The sequence below is a fragment of the Engystomops pustulosus genome, chromosome 6, assembly GCF_040894005.1.
Source record: "Engystomops pustulosus chromosome 6, aEngPut4.maternal, whole genome shotgun sequence".
NCBI lineage: Eukaryota > Metazoa > Chordata > Amphibia > Anura > Leptodactylidae > Engystomops > Engystomops pustulosus.
This window is the reverse complement of record NC_092416.1, coordinates 72,309,196-72,330,739: the sequence shown is the minus strand read 5'-3', so window position 1 is coordinate 72,330,739 and position 21,544 is coordinate 72,309,196. Positions and strand designations below refer to the sequence as shown.

Below are 21,544 nucleotides of genomic sequence, written 5' to 3'. Positions count from 1 at the left end.
CAGTTTCTGAAATACTCAGACCAGCCCTTCTGGCACCAACAACCATGCCACGTTCAAAGGCACTCAAATCACCTTTCTTCCCCATACTGATGCTCGGTTTGAACTGCAGGAGATTGTCTTGACCATGTCTACATGCCTAAATGCACTGAGTTGCCGCCATGTGATTGGCTGATTAGAAATTAAGTGTTAACGAGCAGTTGGACAGGTGTACCTAATAAAGTGGCAGTTGAGTGTATATGCTCTAGGTGACATGAGGAATATGTCAATATATGTTTGGTATATGATGTGACCAGGGGCGGATTAATACCACCATGGGCCCTGGTCTTTATGAATATTGTAGTCCCTACAAGTCTGGAATTCACTTACTACATATGGTGTTAGAATCAATGGGGGGAATGGAGGATGGGGGGAAGACTCTTGTGTATATGTGTATTGAGAACAGGAATAGATGTATAAGGATTTCATGGGTAAAGGCCCTCTCTTTAAACATTTGGTCAAGGCTTGGGCCCCTGGCTGCCACCCAAACCGCCTGTATTATAATCCCCTACTGGATGTGACAGGGTCAGTCAATAGCCCTGCCACCTTCCAGCCCACATAAATCAATAGGTCCATTTAGTGGCTGTGTGTATATATGATTTGCTATACTGTATGTACAAGATACAACAGAAGCAGCTGGCATTTCTTCTTAAAGATACATTCTCTCACCAATATTTCAATTATCACTAAACAAAGGAATAGTCTTCAGTGGTGATGTCATTAGGGTTCAGTAACTAAGCAACCCCTTCTCATATTGATAGTGCTCGCCCTTGATGCTTTCATGCTTTTTCTTTAAAGGCCTATACATACACATTATAACAGTGCAACCTCTAGTCAATAATTATTGAATGTTAATGTAATGATTGTAAAATTAGAAAATATAGTTTGATGGAACATAATAAAGATAGGGACGTTATCCAATAATATAATTTATAAATATACATACATATAGATTTCAGTTAAGGACACACATGAGATTCTTTCATCCATTAAAATTTACATTCAAAAATATTATATCTATTAGGCAAAATGGATCAATGTTGCATAGTACAAACAAATAACAGCAATTGAAAAAAATAGATGAAACACTAATGAAATACTTATACATCCATATTACAGACGTCGTACAATATGCTCATCTGAAACAAGCCAACATCTGGTTTCAGTGGAGCATTGCAGGAAGTTTGCGCTCATTCACACATCCATTTTTCACATCAGTATGCTATCCGGGATTTATTATCTATGTGGCTATTTGCGCATCTTTTTTTTTCACTGACCTGTGGTTTTGTGGACTAAAATTGGGGCATGTGCTTTATTTTTAAATGTGAAGATCACTGACTTAGAAATCAATGGTTCCTCAAAAAAATCAGATGATATCCATATGTGGTCTGCTTTTACTCAGACAACGCTAGAGAACCAGGTGTTTTGCCATCTAATTTTTGCAAACCATCACCTCATGATTCCTTACATCGTAGATCGTTATGATCATATAATCGTGTTTTCAGTATTTTAGAGAAGAAGCAGCAACTGCTGGCATCATGGATTGCTATGATGTAAGGAATACCAGCCCCAGCAGTGTTTTCTTAGTCCAGGACACAGGACTCAGACCGACAACTGCAGTGTGAACCTGCCCTAGTTATAATAACCACAATAATCCAAGAATAAGGCTACATTCACTCAGCCGTATGGATACGGATATACGTCCCCATAGACGGCAATGAACGCAGGGTGCTCTACGGGAGCAGTACGGTGTCTTTCCGTACCCAACAAAATGATAGGACATACAGCGCCGTGCGCAATGTTCCTCTATGGAGAGGGGCGAACGTATTTCTGCTGTGCTACGGTATGGCGGCACACATCAATATGAATGTAGCCAAAGTTACAGCTTCTTCAGCAATAAGTGCCCTTCATTGCATGCCTCCATTTTTATAACTAACACCTCAATAATCAGGAATAAAAGGAAGTGTTAGGGAGCTGTTAGATGAGCTATTGTAAGAGGAGACACCACAAATGCTGCCAGGTATCCACATAGGGTGTAATTGCTGTGGGTTAGCTGCAGTAAAATAGCTGATAGTTAACCTACAGTAATAAACATTCACAGCAAAGTGAATGCGATTTATACAAATACCATCTACATACCGAGTAAAAACCCATAGCATAAAATTTGTTACACTGTGGGTTTTGGATCTGTAGCGTGTAAATTATTGTTGTAGATTTTCCATGCAAATTTAATTTTTTGCAATCCAGACATTCTGCAGTGGACACAGTTTTTCTCTACCCCTCCCCCCAATCAGTCTGGTTATACTTGGCCATCTTTGGGACTTGAAACTCTGTCAGTTTCCAGAAACTGAACATAGCATGTCAGCTGTGTGAGTCCAGCCTTATTCTATAACACAACTCTAGACTGGTAATGGAAAAAAGAAACCATTTGAAGAATGCAGATGTATATACTGGCAGCTAGGCACGCTGAGTAGCTCATTTCTGCTCTCTTGTGGTTGAGCATTGATATTACCCCTAACTTTATTCACACACATTTTCATTTTTTTTCTCTTTTTTCCCCATTTATGAATAATAGGAAAATATTAGCATAGTGCTTATAATTCATAAAAAAAAATATTTAGTAACTGTGTCATGTTCTATTAACCAAATCACTAAATAATAATTTTCAAATGAATTAATGACATTGGATGCAAGCGGCCATGTAAGGCTGCACCATATATACACACTCTCATATCTACTGTTTTGTGTATGAACTTTGTTAAGTAGATAAATTAATTGAGAAGGACGTCACTTAAAGTGATGGGCATGCAGATGTCCTTGGGAAATTAAACTTTTTGTGTCCTCCTAATCTATAGTGTGTGTGCGTGTGTGTGTATTTAAAAGTTTTTTTTCTCAGAAAACCCCTGGAAGACTGGAGCATGGGTACAAAAAAATAACTGGCATCCCATTTTATTACTTTACCATATTGAGAGTATTTCGGTTCCTGTTACATGACAGGAGCCTCACTAATTATGCCTGACCAAGATTCTAAAGAAATCGGTTTGCACGGTGGGCTCCCTGTCCCGGCCTCCCAGGGTGTAGCTCAGAAAATCCTTTTATAATAATGTATTTTCGAAGCACTGATGTATGTACATGGTTATAAATGGCTTCCAGAAATGTCATCATATTTTGCTTTTTTTTGTTCAGGTCTCTGTTGTCTAGTTGGAACGTTTGCTCTGACGGTGATCAAAAGTATAGCAGAGGACAATGTGACACTGCCCTGCCAGCACAGGCTGGCTCTGGGAAACAACCTGGACATCGAGTGGCTGTTAAATGATTCCGATCACAGACAGAAAGTGGTAAGAATATATCCCATATACCAATTACAGGGGTGTAGAAAAACATTGCATTACTCCTAACAAAGACAGCGAAAGGTCTATTAATATGACCCGCCAGCCCAATAAAGAGTAATCTGCCAATATGGTAGCTTTAAGAACAGTATTCTGTAAGATTCTTCATGATTTAGAAATAACGTTATTTTTACATTGATCTTCCAGATACTCAGCTACAGTGGAGGTCGAATCTATGAATATAATGAACTCAAAGGCCGATACAGCTTTATTTCAGACTTCTTAGCTGGAGACGCTGCCATGTTTATAAGATCTTTGGAACCTAGTGATGCTGGAATGTACACCTGCAAAGTGAAAAATGATGGCGATTATGATATGAGTTATGTCTTCTTAAAAGTATCAGGTAAGTAAATGGGATAAAGTGTGTTAAATTGTAACCATGAAAGTTAAAGGCATGACAGCTCATGGCATCCTGCAGCACACGTGATAGCTATCTGATCCTCAATGTATACTTGTATGCAATTCTTTTATGCCATACCAAGAATACCAAACTATATTTTTAATACCAAATGATGGTCTGAGCTTAGCCCCCAATATTAGATTATTGAATAATTCCATTATGCTGGGCATTGTGTATTATTCTGCTAAATACTGCTTATAGTGGGATCTGACTTTTACACGTTACTGAGGGCTTATTCAGACACCAAGGATAGCATACAGACCCTCTTTTTTCAATTTACTTTTTCACAACGGTGGTCCCTAAAAAAAAAGAGCCTATTCTATTTTTCACTGCTAATGCAGGAGAACCAGATAATTTGTCCCCTCAATAATGTAAACCATCTTTGTTTTGTGGACTTCATGAAAAACTGATGAATGAATGCCATACAGACATTAAAAAAATACATACGGATATAAGATTACCATAATTGTTGCTAGCATTCTGAGTAAAAAGTAAAAATAAAGTTTGTAGAGGTGGGTAAGATGACTATGGTCAGGCTGGATTTCTCAGTTAACATAGTTTGCTGAGTATGTGTCAGACGTCTATGGAAGATCAAGAAGGTTTGGCACCAAGACATGGCATTCCCATAATTTCCAGTATACATGCAGATCATGGTAGACTTGACTTAACTTGTTAACTAAACACAACAGATATACCTTCAGACAGTCAAAGAAAGATACCATATGTGTTTGTTGTGCATTGAGCAACCTGGTTAGGAAACCAGTATATTGTGAAGCCAGGTATGAACGATGCTATTTGCAAATTCATGGTCAAAGTGACTGCTTAAAGGGGTTGTCCGACTGTTATAAAAATTTATCAGCTGAGCTAGGGAGAGCTTTTAAAAAAAAAATAAAGCTTTACTCACCTCCTACGTCGCTACCGTTGTCAGTCTGCTCCAACAACTCCTGGGTGGCCTGATACACCAGGAGCTACGGAGGTGAGTAAAACTTTATTTTTTTTAAAAAGCCCTCCCCAGATTGTCTGCTAAATTTTTATAAACCCCTTCAACGATTACGGTAAGCAGGTGTTTTTCTTGGAACAAATAAAGGCCAAATTTGATTTTTAAACCTGTAAACTAAGAACTTGGTCACTGTCAACTGTACCCCACATGCATAGATAACAATTAATGAGACATAGTTGTTGGGGATTTCTCTTACCAAAGAAACTGAAACAGCCCTTGTGTCATCTCGTGCAGTGCTGGTGAGTGATACTTACGCTACCCTTCAAACACTTTTCTGCCTTAAAGAATAACTGTTGTTTGAGATCTTTTTTGATATTGTGTCAGAGGAGTGTTATGAACCTTTTTCCTAAAATTTTGAATTAATAAACTGTACTTAATGTGTAAGGAAACTGGCTGCAAAGTGCCCCTTAATAACAGATTTATCTCTCTGTTGACCATCTAGATTTCTATTCCAGTCAGACCATGGGTTTATTTCTGCTCTCTGCCTTGCTTGAGTTTTCCATGAGAATTATTCTAAACAACAGAATTGTTTATTTCCTTGTCTCTGCCTTTCACTTTCAGCTTGAAAAGGAAATACTGGCTGAGCAGGGACTGATAACTTTGTTAGAAACTAATGGTAATAGCATAACATAACCAGCAAGAGTGCATAAAGGGTTAATCCTCACTGCTAAGAGATGTACTAACAAACACAGATCTAAGTCAGTAGTCCAACTCCAAAAGCTCACACTATAAAGGCTGGAATAACAAACTTAGCTGAATTTCTTAACAAAGTACATTACACATATGTTCACAACACTTCTCCCCATATATTATTAAACGTATGGTTATGCTGCTGTTCTTCCCATGTTATATATGATACAGGTCTTTCATTTGCCGATATATTTCGTTTACTTTTCTTGCAGTGATGCCTTCAGAGCCTGGTTGTTGGATAGAAGGAGAACAGATATTGGGGAGAAATGTCACACTGCACTGTAAGTCAGCAGCTGGTTCACAGCCCATGAAATACCAGTGGCAGCGTAAGAAGAACCAGGAATATTCAGGCAATTTACCTATGCAACACGGTAAGAATGTCACATATTTTGTATTTTGGAAAGTACCAAAAAGAGAGAGAGTGTGTCATAAGGCAAAAATGTAGCACAAAATAGAAAAATCTTTATTGGGTCACATATATAACATACAAGGAAAACTCAATAATAAAATAATTTAAAAATGTACCAAGTACATGTATGAAACACAATGTTGGTTATACTGGTAGGTATAAACCAACAACACCCCCCTCTCACAAGAGATAATACCAATGCCAATGTCAAATATAAGTGCCTGACTGTGTGCTCTGACTTGTTCAGAAGATGTCAAGAAGTAAGTATAACCAATCTACATGTGCTTTACAAGAGGTCGGTAAGATTTTAAATATTCCAATGTCGGCACTTGCTATATTGCATTGGGCTGTGCAAGGTTCTTGTAGCGATTGTTATTGGCGTCGGCACTTGCTACATTGCATTGGGCTATGCAAGGTTCTTGTAGCGATTGTTATATTTTGTATTTTGGACACCAATTACATAGACAACCTATCCTCTTTAAGGTCCACAAAAGACTTCTTGAAATGTTTTTATCCTGTTTAATGTGTCCTCAAGTGCATTAAACAAGAGAGTACAATAGGTGGGTAACGTTTGTTCCCAACCTCATCCACCTAGTAGGAAAATGTAGAAGTACAATGGCGGAGAACTATAATTTTAAAAGGTATATGTGCATTAAAGCAAATCTATAAGGGATACACGTCAGGATACACGTTGAAAGGTTTTTCCATGGGGCCAGAGACAGGGTAAAAAAAAAAACTCATACTTACCCTACTCCAGCTCTGGATTCCTGTGTTCCTCAGGCCTTAGCCTCAATGACACCTCAATGCTTTGGCCAGCCCCTAGTCATGCAGGCATGGTACTAAATTACACTATGTAAGTAATGATTGGCACCTTCTGGTGTACACCCAAACTACCAAATCTTGCATGGTTTAGCAAAGGACACCGCATGAGTAGATTTTTTAAAAGTCTTAGAAGTTTTTAAAGCTTATAACTTGACGTCAGCAACAGAAAGCTTAGTGACACCATAGGCACGGACATTACTTGACTTTTTTCCTCTTGTGTTCTAGAATCTACTCAGAAGCTGTTACTACAAAATGTCAGCAGTGCAGATAATGGGTCATACCGCTGTATTGTGTCAAATGAAGCTGGGAAACGCACATGTGAATTACACCTTACAGTTCAGAGTAAGTAGATTTTTCTTACTTTAGTATTATTTAGATATTTAAAAGGACATTTACCTTCAGTTAAGTTATGTAGATATGTCCTAGTAAGAATGTTCCTCAGGAGTTCTTTTATCCTGCGATCACAAAAATATAGAGTTATAAAAGTTATGCTAATTAGCCGGGGGAGCTCAGGCTATGTCAATTGAGCGCCTCAAGGAGAAGACGGTGATAGGTAAATATGTTTAGTTTAACTTTACTACCACATAGTGGTAGATTTCCTCTAAAGGACACCTGTTATTAGGTCTCTGACACTAATTCTGTCACTACTACCTGTTGGAGCAGTTCGCAAGGATTTCATTCCAGCCTTAATCTAGTCAACTCATACATTAATCATTCTAAAATCCTAATTTCTTTATTATGGAAATGAGGCCAGGTACATCCAGAGGGAAAGTGATGTCACTCCTGTTACCCCTCCTACCCCTGCTCATGTCTGTCTGTAATGTATAGTAAAGCATTGCTAGTGTCTGTGCTTTATCCGCCGACATTCTCTGTTCTCCCATACACATGTGTGAGACACAGACATCAGCTACACAAGTGCCTGACATGTTCTTCTATACACATGGCTGCATCCTGGAGCAGTTGAATACACACACACTCTAGGGGGCACCAGCACCAGGAAGTATAGTGAGGAGACAGCACCAGGAGTGTCACATCATTATATAGGATGGCATGTATGTATATAGGAGCATCTCGTACCTTACAGGATGCAGGTGGCACCAGCATCAGGAAGCAAATAGAGGAGCCAGCACCAGGAGTGTCACATCATTATAAAGGCTGTCAGTCATGTGAATAGGAATATTTCATACACACACAGACTGCAGGGGTAGTGGCCACCAGAACCAGGAAGCACATAGAGGAGCCAACACCAGGAGTGTCACATCATTATACAGACTGTCAGTCATGTATATAGGAGCATCTCATACACACACACAGGCTGCAGGGGGTGCCAGCACCAGGAAGCACATAGAGGAGCCAACACCAGGAGTGTCACATCATTATACAGACTGTCAGTCATGTGTATAGGAGTATCTCATACACACACAGGCTGCAGGAGGCGGATAGAGGGATAGAGGCAATGCTTTCTAACAGCCGTTTCTGAAAATATATTTAGTTTTAGGGGTTAATTTGCCTGACGGGTTCTCTATAAACCCCAAATTGCAAATTGATTGAGAATGCCAGCCATTATAGCCATTTCAGACCTTTGACATAAAGGAGTTAATGGTAAATAGGGGTTGCTTTAATCAAGCACAAATTAGAGGTTATGGGTTGCACTAGTTTAAGTTATGAAGCAATACTCCCCTTGAACCAATAAGCATATATCTATAATAATAAGAATTCTCTACTTCCTGAAGATAAAATATGTGTGCATTTAAAAATTCTGTTTTCCAGTTCCAACTAATGTGGTGTTCCTGGCAGGAGTCACTTGTGGCTCTGTAGGTGGGGTGCTATTTCTAGTTCTAATCTGCTGGTACCTGTTTCGAAAGAGAGAACTCAAGAAACAGGAAGAAGATGAGTTCCTGAATGAAATTAGGTAATTATGTGGTGAAAAGCAATCTCCTGTATTGTAACTGCATAAGTCTAATAGTTATTAGAAAGTTTACCATGTTCTATGTGGCATTGTATTCTAGTGGTCTACAAAGTATTTTTCTCACTTTTTGCAAAACTGCACAGAATTTTATGGTATGCTGGGAATTATAGTTGTGCAATAAGTTAGGAAACATGGGTTGGAGGATACTTTTCTTTGCCAAGCAAACTATATACTGAATATTTGAGGTATGGCTCTGTTTCAGGGAGGATGCAGAAGCACCTAAAGCTCGCCTAATGAAACCTGGATCATCTTCCTCAGGCTCCAGAAGCTCCCGCTCAGGTTCTTCATCTACTCGGTCTACAACCAATAGTGCCTCTCGTAGCCAACGAACGCTCTCAACACAGGAAGCTCCTCATGGGGACTCACGGCATCACTGCCTGGAGCAGATATAGTGTAACAGAGCTGGGTTATTTAGGATGTAGGATCTGTAAGAATGTATGTGTCCTTTGGGCCACCAGGTCAAAGACTCTGGGCCTCCTGCTTGGTTAAGCTTTGGTAAGAGGTCATGTTCACGTTAAAATCTTTAGAGACCATATACATGTTTTTTTTCACCAGTAGAGAATTTGCACCTTTTCAATAAGCAGACGTCAAATTGAACTCAAGACACAATTAAGATTTCTAACAGGTAAAGGAAATGAAATGAAGTACCTGAACTCTAAAAGGGAATGTGAATCACAGTTCTTCAGATTGTAAAGGCTTTACGTCAAGAATAATTCGGAGAATGAAAATGTTACATTAATTATAATGAACTATGTAGCAATGTGAATCATTTTGTAAGGAAAAACTTCCAAATACTTTATGTTTAAGGTACGAAATAATGTCTGACGAAATAGATGTTCTATGAGGGAGATATTTTTTATATTGTTATTGTTTTGACTGTGTAAATTTCAATGTTCTGTAAAGAAGAAGATTCAAGGATTTGCTAAAAAATACTTCCAATCTGGCTGTAGTTGCCCATACACATGAGGTAAAAGTGGTTTTTGACTGACTACTGTTTGAAGTATTCATATGGATTATCCTTTGTGATGGATTACCAGAGAATTCTATATGAAACATCATCAGCCCGGTTGCAAAAGTTTGTCTCTCTTTGCCAATTATGTGCAATTTTTGCACACCCCAGGAAGTCACTTTTTTAAGAAATGGCCTACCTGATTTATCCAGTTCAGTCTGGCATGTTGCTGCTGGAATTATCAATACAAACAATAGCACAGTCAATCACTATCTTATTTGTTTGGCAACCTTACAAGGGTTTTCAGAATCACAACTTATCAGCGAGCCACAGGGCAGGTAATAAGTGTTGGTGGGTTCTGCGGGTTCTCCGTGTGAAGGGAGCAGTTCAGCCACGTTGTCATTCTGGGAACTATTGTTTAAAGAGGTTGTCAGAGACCTTAAAAAAATTATATGTGGCCCGGAGGAGGCTGCTTAAAATAAATAAACATTTACTTACCTCAGCCGTCCCTCCTAGCGTTCCATGCAGCCATCTCTCCGATCCATGCCCCTATTTGTTTATAGGGACATAGAATCTCTGCTGAGTTCGGCTTTCGACTGTCCACACCCAACCATCCCCATATCTCAGCGCATGATACAGCCCTTGGAATAGGGACTGGTGGCCGTGGCCGGCCTCAGCAGGCCAGAAGCCGAGATCAGCAGAAATTTCGTGTAAACAGACAGGGGCACAGACCAGAGGCACAACGGAGCAGGAGACCAGGAGTGACTGTGGAGATAAGCATCCCCCTCCCGGCCACATATCATTTTTTTATGGTCTCGGACAATCCCTTTAAAGAAGTATTCAGATAATGGATTTGAGGTGGCAGAAATACCATTTCTAAAATGCAATTATTTTTTTTATACAGTTTTGATGTGTAGATCCACACCTCAACTGTACGTCTGAATACACCCTAAGCCTTCACTGATCTGGTATATTGCATAAGTATTTTAAGTTAAAACCAAACACTAAAACACAGAAGAGGTTTACTTTTTTAAACTTTTTCTCTGTATACTACATTCCTGGTTTTTCGCATAAAATACTAATGCAACATACTGAGTAGGATACTGCCATTTGAGCATACACTAAGGGTTCCTTCACACAAAGCTTTAGCTGCCAACATTTCTGGGACTGAAAATCCATTCCTCTATATGGAATGGCTTTGGTAGCAGGCAAAGACCTCTGCAAGCCTTATTCATTTGAAGGAATCTTTGCTTTAAAATCTGCAGCATGTGAAGGAACTCTGCAGATGTGCAAGCCTTAAAGATTTTGTAGGCTAATCTTAAAACTCTTGATGGCATTGAAAAGTATAGAATAAGAAAAATAAAACATGCTTACCGACCCCTTATGTTCTGTTCCGTTGCCTCCTCTTCTTGTCTTAGCTGGCGAGAAGTAGTGAGGCGTCAGTAACTGATGCAGTCGATCTCTGACCTCAGCTGTTACATGTGCAAGAATGGAGACATCACTACTGATTTCACACCATTCTTTTATATGTAAATGATGAGGCCAGTGCCTGGGTGCAGTGGTCATAGGAGCCTCACTACTTTCAGTAGTGTCAGTGTCAGTACGGTTAGGACCAGAAGCAGATGGAACAGGGGCTGAGATATAAAGGAATATGCCTTCTATTTTAATTCATCACCTCCCCTGGCCCCCAAGAGGTTTTCCAGTTAACCCAGAAAACCCTTTAAGAATACTTATTGTCATAAGAATGTCCTTTTCTTCTATTTATCTGTAATGTTCCATCATATGTGTTTAGTGTATAGTGCTTCTGTCACCCGCTATTTGCAGCAGACAAATACTCATTAGCACATTACTTGCCAGTGACCTTTTTTTTTTCTTTTCCTTGTGCCTCAGCAATGTCACTGGATCCCTATGAATAAGTATTCTCATACAGTTCGTGTTGGTGATAAAGCTTACCAGTTTCTTTATTGGTAATTCATTCTACAAAGTGGCTTCCTCTGCTGTGTGCAGAAAGTGTGTAAGTTACTAGTAACTCTACTAGAGCTTTCATCCTGCCCTAAATGCTGTTTACAATAGTAGGCAAAAGGCTTAGGAACATAGACCCCCCCCTACTATAAAAAGTTACGGTCTGGGAAACCAAAATCAAGTGTGGAAACCATCCAATATGGACCAAACAGGGTCTTCTTACATTTTAGTGGCTGTCCACAGCAGATAATCCCAGTTGCCAGGTATTTTGTCTTTCTTGAAAGATCTGGGAGAACAGATCAGATAGGTACAGAATTTTTTCAGGCAAGCTACTGCAATAATGAAACAATATAAACTTTTAAATAAGCTAAAGGGCTTACTTGTCTCATCAGGTCTGTAATAGTATCTCCATATCACATGATTTCTACACCTGTATGTGGAGTTGATCTATATCATATGACTTTAAAAGCTGTATATGGAGTCAATCGATAAAAGGCCTTTTTACAGGTAGTGTTTTTCTGTCACGACTGTAAGGTTATTACTTTGAGAAAAATCCCTGACCACCATGACAGCCAATCACCACACAAGTTCGCAGGTAACAGTAAAGTATTCATTTTACACTCTTGCTAAATGTTGATCTGAAGATCTGTCTCACTGCTAGATCTCACTTTGTCTTTGCCAATAACAAACTGTTTTTTGGCTTCCTTCGGACCAATTTTGGATTTATGAGTATAATGCAGTTAAACTTAATGAACTTGGTTACATACTGAGTGGCTTATTGTTGGCTGTGGACACAGAGTGTGACTGATATTTACTGATCAATAGCTCATCCTATATATTTTTCAGTTGTGTCAATAATTACAATATTTTAATGGGCCTCAGATATACTAGAATGGAGATGGACCTTATCAAATACTGGGGAAATGTTTACATATAAAGCTCTTTTATGCTGAATTGATGCTCTTTTATATTGTAACACCTAATAATTAGCCATAAGTTTTAATAAAGTTCTCTAACGAGCCTACTTAACAGCTCAATATAGGGAAAAGGGTGTTCAGCTGTGTTTGCAGAAGCACTGTACTGTAAAACAAGCCATGGATTGTGATGAACCATTTCTTCTTAATACAATGAGCAAATAGTGCACATTTGTTTTTGATCTAGTAACAAAAATGTTAAAAAAGTCTCAACACAACATTAACAATAAACACATTTTTTTTAAGTAAAGTCTATCAAAAACAGCCAAGAGTTCTATTTTCCTATAACATTTACCTTATAATGTTCAAGCATGTATGGCAGTTCTTATAGCAAACACCCCTGAACATTTGTTTTCTTGGATGATATTTTCAGTAGTACATGGACCAGCAACTGTTTCTGGCTTCTAAATACTCTGGTTGTACAAAGCCTGAACTATTATAAATAAAAATCTAATTTATTACTTCTTATTATGACAAGACACAGTGTGACTTTGGGAGTGGGCTAAATAATATTTACATTTATAGTGTTACTGCATGCAAAGGAAATCATTTTGTACATTTGGGAATATTATATCTGTGGAATCTTGGAGTCTGTGGTTCTTGGAATCTGTATCCACTGGTACATCAAACTTAATCAACTACAGTTCAAAGTTCATATGGCCTATTTGTCAATATTATTAATAATAATAGCATTATGGATGGAAAGGTCCACCACGCAGGACTATCCAGACAATTGACAAACCCCATTGGAGTAAAAAGGATCTGTGTTCATCATATTAAACATTCCTCTCTTCTAATATTTTGAGGCTGAACAATGGAAGCTTCTGACATTAGTGTTAACTCAGCCTTATCAAACAAATACAATGCAAAAAAAAAAAACTTGAATTCCCAATTGAGGGTTTTATGTGTTACAGAAAATCTACCATCAAAATCAAGATTGATAAACTAGGGACACCTACTTGTGCTATGTTACCACAAACCTCTCTGTGCTGTAGCTTTACAGGGTGTTACAGTGTGCAGGAGCACCTCCCCCTCACACTGTGTGCAGAAACTTCCTACAGGCAGGAGGGGGAAAGTGAGGGAGCAGATGTGGAGGGTAAGAAAGTGTAGCCTGTGAAGATACAGCACAGAGGAGCTCTGGTAACAGCCCAAAGAGCCCTTCTGGCTTATTAGCTTAATTTTAAAAGTTGAATTTTGAAGGTAGGAGAGCATGGATAACAAATATAAGAAGATGACCATAGTCACTGTGTCTGGATCTACGAATAGGTGCCCCTGGTTTAACATGCTTGAATTTGAAGTTAGATTTCCTTTAACTTAGAATACAGTAGGTGAAGAATAAGCAAAAATTTGTATAAGTCATTATGAGAAAACTATATCATTCAATAATGTATGCTTTATTCATTGAGAACTCAGGGAACAGCAACAATTTAAAATAACTCCTTAAGGCTATATTCACACTGCCGTTGCCCGCCCGTACCGTACCGTAGCGGGCAACGGCAGTGCACGGGGAGAGGAGGAGGAGGTGAGCGCTGCTCACCCCCGCCCCTCTCCATAGGAATTAATGGCGCACGGCGGCGTACTACGGAGAAAGATAGGACAGGTCCTATCTTTTTCCGGGTACAGAGCGGTACGGTGCCGCACGTGTGCTGCACCGTACCGCTCCCGTAGGGCGCCGTGCGCCCATTGACGTCTATGGAGGACGTATATCGGCCGTATATAGGTCGGCCGTATAGACGTCCTCCATACGTTAGTGTGAATATAGCCTAAGATGGACCATTTTATTCACCTACATTCTTAATCAAAAAGAACATAAAAGAGATAAAGATGTTATGTTACAGCTTAGGCTTGAAATAGTCCAATCTGATACAAATGTTTTCACAAGGACCACTGACCTTTTATAAGAATAGAGCAAACTGAAACCTCAGTAAAAACAGACACAAGGTATGATGATAAATTACAAGCATAACTAACGATGTAAATGGGAACCTTATCTGTCAAATAAACTACAAAGAGACATGCTAACAATGTGTTGTTTGTGATATATTGCTAGCAAAAAAAGAATTTTCCTGGGCTGTGGAGTGTACCAAACTTTAGTTTCCAAAATAAAAATGTATTTTTATGTAGCATTTTACAAAAGTAAATTTGTTATTGTTAATTATTATAGAAAATTAAGCTGTAACTTTGGTTTACATTTTTTTATTACCTTTTCTACTTCCTTGAAAAAGTAAACTTTTGACATTCATGAAGACCTTGAGCCAGTTTTGGCACACTCTGTACACTCCAAAGGCAAACTGTAAATTTTGGCCCACTACATATGCGTAACATTAACCTTCATTTCTTTTGTCCAAATTCATCCATCGGTGGTTTTATCTGCATATTAAGAGAATGTGTATGTCAATGACATGCATTATGCCACACTGGCATCACATAATTTCATTTTGCTGAACACTTAAAAACATGTCAATGGGATGGATCATATAACATAGTAATGGGAAATTTGTTACCCTAGATAACTGCACATGAATGGTAAAATATAAAAATAATCGGGACCTACAATTCACTAGAAATACAGTAAGAGCAACTTTTTTTTTATAGCTCATAGGTTTATCAATATCTTAAAACCTTTTTAACCTGTATTGATGCTAAAACACCACAAGAGGTCAGCCTACTCTGCTACATAAGGGCTACATGCCATAAGCACTTGATCAGGATTTTCTAATAATAATAAATCTTTATTTCTATAGCGGCTTTATAATCCGCAGCACTTAACAAATCATGGGGTACATTTACAAAACAAAATAAACAATAACGTGGTCTGATGAAACAATAGGAGTGAGGGCCCTGCTTGCAAGAGCTTACAATCTATTCTACTTGTCTTAATCCAAATATTCTCATATATAATAAATCCATATATACAGTATGCTTATAGATATTGCCTGGTTATATAAAAATTACTCCCAACCCCAACATAACCTCAGTTCAGTCTTGCCTATTTCTTCCTCTTATATCGATGCTGCAGTTTAAGGACTTGTTTGGTCTTTAAGTAAGATTTTCAGCATTCCATATGAAGCTTTCATTGCAATGATTGCTCAGCAGATCCTCAGGCGTTCTCCCGGTAGATATGTATCCTGTTTATATTGGATGAAGTGTTCCCATTTGAAGTAACACATTGGGGCAGATTTACTTACCCGGTCTGTTCGCGATCCAGCAGCGCGTTCTCTGCGGTGGATTCGGGTCCGGCTGGGAATTATCAAGGCAGTTCCTCCGACGTCCACCAGGTGGCGCTGCTGCGCTGAAGTTCCCTGAAATGCACTGAAGTTCACAATCCTATCCTGGATGAAGGTGAGTGCAAGCTCCGCGACATAATTTCCTTTTTTAAATGCGGTGGTTTTTCCGAATCCGTCGGGTTTTTGTTCGGCCACGCCCCCCGATTTCCGTCGCGTGCATGCCTGCGTCGATGCGCCACAATCCGATCGCGTGCGCCAAAATCCCGGTGCAATTCAGGTACAATCGGCGCAAATCGGAAATATTCGGGTAACACGTCGGGAAAACGCGAATCGGGCCCTTAGTAAATGACCCCCATTGTTTTGTTAAAGAAGTCACTACAGTAGAGGGTAAACTTTTTGTTATCTTGATTATGCATTTTTTTGTCGATGTATATAAAACGCCTAACGTTACTTCACTGATCTGTAACTGTTTGACAACTAAAGAATTAAATGGGATGTGATTACTTACCCATTGCCTGCCTCTTGGGCAACCCCAAAATGTGGAGCTCAACATGTGGTTGCCAATATTCATCAATTGAGGCAGAAGCAAAAGTCACTGTTAGGCGTCCTGCACATGATGTTTATTTTTTGTATGTGTGTATTGTTTCCACAGCTTCATGTATCCCTAAGGCTCCCATGGCCATTGTTTCTACAGCCCGGCTTGTGAGCAGATGCCTGAGCTACAAATTAAAGAGGTCCTACCTCACATGCCAATAACGACAAGGGTCCAGGATGAAGGATTGTACACCAAGCACACTGACATACTGGTGTGTTCCCCCTCTCACAGGATCTGCTCTTCTCTAAGCTTTTTATTTCCTTTTTTTTTAAGAAAAAAAGAGCCCCTAAGACTCATATGTATAATTTAAAAGCCTTTTTTTTTTAAATTAAAAATAAACAGGGCATAAGAAGCTAAAAGAAGAACGGATCCTGCCGGAGGGGGCATACACCAGTATGTCAGCGTGCTTGGTTTACAATCCTTCATCCTGATGGTAGATTTTCTTTAATAGTCCAATAGCATGATGCTACCACTAGTTATTAATATTACTGCTGTAACCTTATGCAGGTAGGCGTTGAGGGCCCAGATTTGCCACTGAGTTATGCCCCTACTCGCCATCATCCCTTAGCTATCTCCATGACAAGCATATTTCTTTTGAATTACTAATAAAAGAAGCAAATTCAATTGAGTGTGTAATTTATGGGGTTACAGCAATATTTTAATAAATGTTATACTTTGTCAAAATGTATGGTTTTTCATAATGAGAGAAGCAGGTGGTAATATACCTCAAAGAGAGAGATAAATGAGATTGTGATGAGTATGATATAAAATCAGATTATCGCATAAATGACTCCAAAGTAATGTAGAACAATTCTCATTCTAACATTAAAGGGGTTGTCATATCTAAGCCCATTTCATGTACTGTCTCATCTACCTGCCACAGGATAGGCAGGGAGCCGCAAACAGCACTGAGCAATCTCCAACAGCTCCATAGAGATGAACGGGGCAGCCCGCGCAAACGAGACAGTCTGCTCTGGTCATCTTGGGGTGCGACGGGGGTACATAATCCGTCGGGTTCCATCACTGAGATTCCCACCATCAGCAAGTTAGAAACTATCCTGTGAATAGGGCCTAACTTGCTTAAAAGGCACTATCCCTTTTTGCTGTCATCACTGATTTTTAGATTATCACTGCATCCAAACCCCAGTGTTCTCCAAGCACAAGTCAGCACCAAAGTGTCTGAAATAATTGCCCCTCTCCACATTTTCAGATGAGTTTAATTTTCCAGGTGGGACTGGTATTTTTGTCATGGTGGGTTCAGTATTTCCCTCCACTTGTAAACAAAATAAAATGAAGTTCTTTTTCCATGTGATCTTTATGAAGTTGTACTTTTTGTTTTATTTTATGTTATTGCACTTTAGTTTCCTTTAAAGCAGATTTCATGTTGGTAAATGATACATTCTACTCTCATACAACTGAATGGTTATTAACTTTGATTCAATAATTGACTATAAAGTAATTTCTAAATATAATTTAATAAAAAAGCTCTTATAAGTTTGTATTGTTTTCATTTGTCTCATAAATATATAGCATGTTATGTTTATGTATCTGAAATTGCTGTTATCTGTATCCTCTGACACCTCAGTGATCTTATATTTGTCTTGCTAGCAAGACAAACTTCAGAAGGTATCTGAAGGTGAAAAGAAGATTTGGAGAAAAGGAGTATAAGAAGCAAAGTACAGTATATACTCAAGTATAAGCCAACCTGAGTGTAAGCCAAGGCCCCTAATTTTACCACCAAAAACTGGGAAAACCTTTTGACTCGAGTATAAGCCGAGGGTGGGAGAGGTTTTGGTCAAAGCCTCCTGTAGTATATAGCCAGCAAGTCCCCTGTAGTATATAGCCAGCCCCCAGTAGTATATAGCCAGCCAGCCTCCAGTAGTATACAGCCAGCCAGCCCCATTAAGTATACAGCCAGCAGGCCCCCTTTAGTATATAACCAGCCCGCATAAAAAAATAAACTTACATACTCACCTTCCGGCGTCCCCACTGTCTCCGCTGTAACAGCCGGGAGAGATTTGTCCATGCAATCTGCCGGCCGGCGCATACTATGACGTCACCAGTGGCTGCATCATAGTATGCACCAGCTGGCAGATCGCTTGGCCGCGGCTCTGCGACCTGCGACGATCATCGGGATGCCGCAACGAGCATCATGGTTGTCGGAAGGTGAGTATGTACGTTTATTTCTTTTTTTTGACTCGTGAATAAGCCGAGGTGAGATTTTTCTGCACAAGTATATACGGTAAGTGGGCAAGGAAGGACTTTAACCCACATTAACTTGCTGGGTGTCAAAGCCTCATAGCTATTCCATATTGTACTGAAAACAAGATTATGGTACAGGGCTCAAGTCCCCTGGGGACCCCCTGCATCATATATCAATTATGATGCTTGGACCTCAATCCCCAGAGCAGTTTTAGTTCTTGAAATGTGGCCAACACACTATTTTTGTACTGGTGTAAATAGCTTTTAACCTACCCTGCCAAGGATGTATCTCATACATCCTCACAGGGTGGCGCCTAATATGCCCTGGATACTAAGAGCCGTAACTTTGGATAGGTGGCACCTATAATGTTCTTTTCATATGATACCAGAATTGTGTTTTAGGTGCAAGAGAAATGGAGATATTCTTGGTTAAAGTTAAGTTTGGGTGTAGAAATCCACATTTATAGATCTCCAGGACCTCAAGTTAAAGTGGTTTTAGGAGTATATTCTCTTTTTTATTTGGTGGCCTGAATGGTGTGTGATGGGAGTTTTAACTTATTCACAGTGTGATCCTTTGTGGACCTACAGAATACAAATATATTTAGGAATTACGAGTGGCAAAATCTGCAAATGAATGTGTGAATGGTGTATGTGTGTCTTCAGCAAAACAAACTGTGAATGAGGCTGGAGAACTTCTCTGAAAAGATACAGTGGAGTTAGCAAGCAAGAGTGCTTACACTCCAACTTTACAAAAGGATAGCGATATTTACTAAACAACATCATTGAGAGAGTGTTACATTGTATGACACTATTAGATACAATTGATATACATTGACTCAGGGGTAACACCTAGTGTCCCAAAGCAAAGCTATCTACATGTGAATAGCTAACACCCTCAGCTCAATATCCTGTGTTAAAGGAGTAATGAATCAAAGGATCACACTGTGAATAAGTTAAAATTCCCATCACACACCATTCAGGCCACCAAATAAAAAAGAGAATATACTCCTAAAATCTGGAGATTGTAGATTTTTATATGTCACTTTTTTGTAGTGTCTCACTAATGATTGAAAAAACCTTTTTGAAATGAACAAATAAAGATTAACCTTTTATACTTGCTTTGACAAATGGGTTTCAGTGAGGTCCTAATTGGGCCTTTTTTGGAAAAAATTTATCTGAATATTTGGACCCAGTCAACATGTATCCACGCCCTAGTTGTTTGAAACACCTAGGCATAACGCACAGGTGGAGAAGGGAAGGGGGATGAGGGTTCCTCGCTACTACCCTCTCCAATGCAAGCAGAGATGCTGTGCCATAAAAACGGCAAAATATAGTACTTTCACTATATTTTATGGCACAGCCACCCTAGCTTACTTTGTTAAGTCATATATTCACTGATCTTTTATTTTAAAGGCGTTTTCCCATGAAAGAAAATTCTCAAATTTCAATCCACTAGTAATTTTCCCACAATAAAGATAATTTTTTACCCTTTACTACACAGTTTGACTCAGTTTTATTGCTATTTTAACTTCTATCACTCAGTGATGGTCAGTGCAAAATCCCAGGGTGTGGGTGGGGCTCTCTAAGCAGACATATTATGATCCATCTATTTCTGTGAGCCGAAAATGTAGTTACATTATCAGGGTACAAGATTTATTTACACTTTCATCTGGCTTCTGAACATTGTACTAACACACTGACACATAGAAAGAGAGATTAGACAGATCAGAGATGATGAGATCCATTAGATGCCTATTACACACAATGACAGTCAGCTCTCCTACATCTCTGCTATTCCACAACACACTAGATCTCCTGTGCTGTATTGCTGTGCCTCCCCCGCAAAATGACTTATCTGTCTGTAGTTTGTAGTTATCCCCATGCTGCTGCTAGCAGGAACTGATTGTCTGTGCCTCAGTGTGCATCAGTGAGTGAGCTCCGTCCTGCACTGCAACGGGCAGGGCTAGGGTGCAGGGAGCAGAGGGATAGAGAGAGAGAAACAAGCCATGGGAAGCCTCAGACAAGATGGCTGCTGACCCCAAAGTCAGAAGTTACAGGATCATGTCTAGGGGCAAGTGAAATTGAGTACACGAGGACTGATAGAGACACGTTGGACTTATTTCTTTGAAATGCTGTATTTTTTTTGTTAATAACAGTGAATTAGAGAATGTGTAATTTTGTTATCCTGAGTACATTTAAGAAACTTTTCTTTGTGAGAATACCCCTTTAAGTAATGAAACGAGAGGTGAACATTTAATCCTCCATGGCCCTGAACTTGTCCAAAAAGCTTCAGGTAACAAGTAAAACAAACATGTTCACAAGTTTTTTAAAGATAAAAAGTTTAAAAATAAAAGGATTATTTTATCTTATTATTTATACCCGCATTATGGGATTCTAACTTAAATTCTTATAAATCGCAGAAGTTTGTTATTGTGCTGCTAATACAAAGGCAAACATATTACACTGAGGGCAAATTAGTGGGGGTCACAGGTATTAACTATAGATTGCATTCTTGCTTGTTAGTTCAAGTTTGGGGAACATTATTAGGTGGGTGGCATAATGAGGGGGTGTAATATATAGTATGGGGCCATATACTTTGTATAGTGTAGGAGACACAGTGAAGACATATCACCTGCATTAACTGGAGGGAATAGGTAGGGATTTCTCCTGTGGTTTCTGTAGCTGTATATGTTAGGTACCACACAAGAAGGAGTGGGTATTACTGAAAGTTTGATACATGTGCATTGAGGCCTGTGCCCCAGATCTTTTAAGACCCTAGCAACACCCCTGAACTGCGGACAGGGCCGCATTGATACAGGAGAGTTCCGAGGCCAGGGTACGGAACTGGACAGCATACTCTCCCATGGAAGAATTCCCTGCAGATTCAACAGAACTGGACAGCATACTCTCCCATGGAAGA

The 21,544-nt window shown here is 39.3% G+C and overlaps 1 protein-coding gene and 1 long non-coding RNA gene across 2 annotated transcripts in view; one reads left to right on the top strand and one right to left on the bottom strand.

Moving 5' to 3' along the window:
• CLMP (CXADR like membrane protein) overlaps nucleotides 1-17,889 on the top strand; it is a 73,514-nt gene extending 55,625 nt beyond the window's left edge. The window contains exons 3-8 of the mRNA XM_072156517.1: nucleotides 3,223-3,374; nucleotides 3,573-3,768; nucleotides 5,728-5,886; nucleotides 6,972-7,088; nucleotides 8,517-8,658; nucleotides 8,918-17,889. Coding sequence (XP_072012618.1) covers nucleotides 3,223-3,374; nucleotides 3,573-3,768; nucleotides 5,728-5,886; nucleotides 6,972-7,088; nucleotides 8,517-8,658; nucleotides 8,918-9,107 — 956 coding nt within the window. The 3' untranslated portion in view covers nucleotides 9,108-17,889. The remainder of the gene's footprint in view (nucleotides 1-3,222; nucleotides 3,375-3,572; nucleotides 3,769-5,727; nucleotides 5,887-6,971; nucleotides 7,089-8,516; nucleotides 8,659-8,917) is intronic.
• LOC140135267 (uncharacterized) lies at nucleotides 1,148-14,973 on the bottom strand. Its single transcript, XR_011856492.1, has 3 exons — nucleotides 14,804-14,973; nucleotides 7,143-7,201; nucleotides 1,148-3,709 (listed from the first exon to the last, which is right to left on the bottom strand). It is a non-coding gene; the product is annotated as an uncharacterized lncRNA (long non-coding RNA).
• Nucleotides 17,890-21,544: the final 3,655 nt, after the last annotated feature.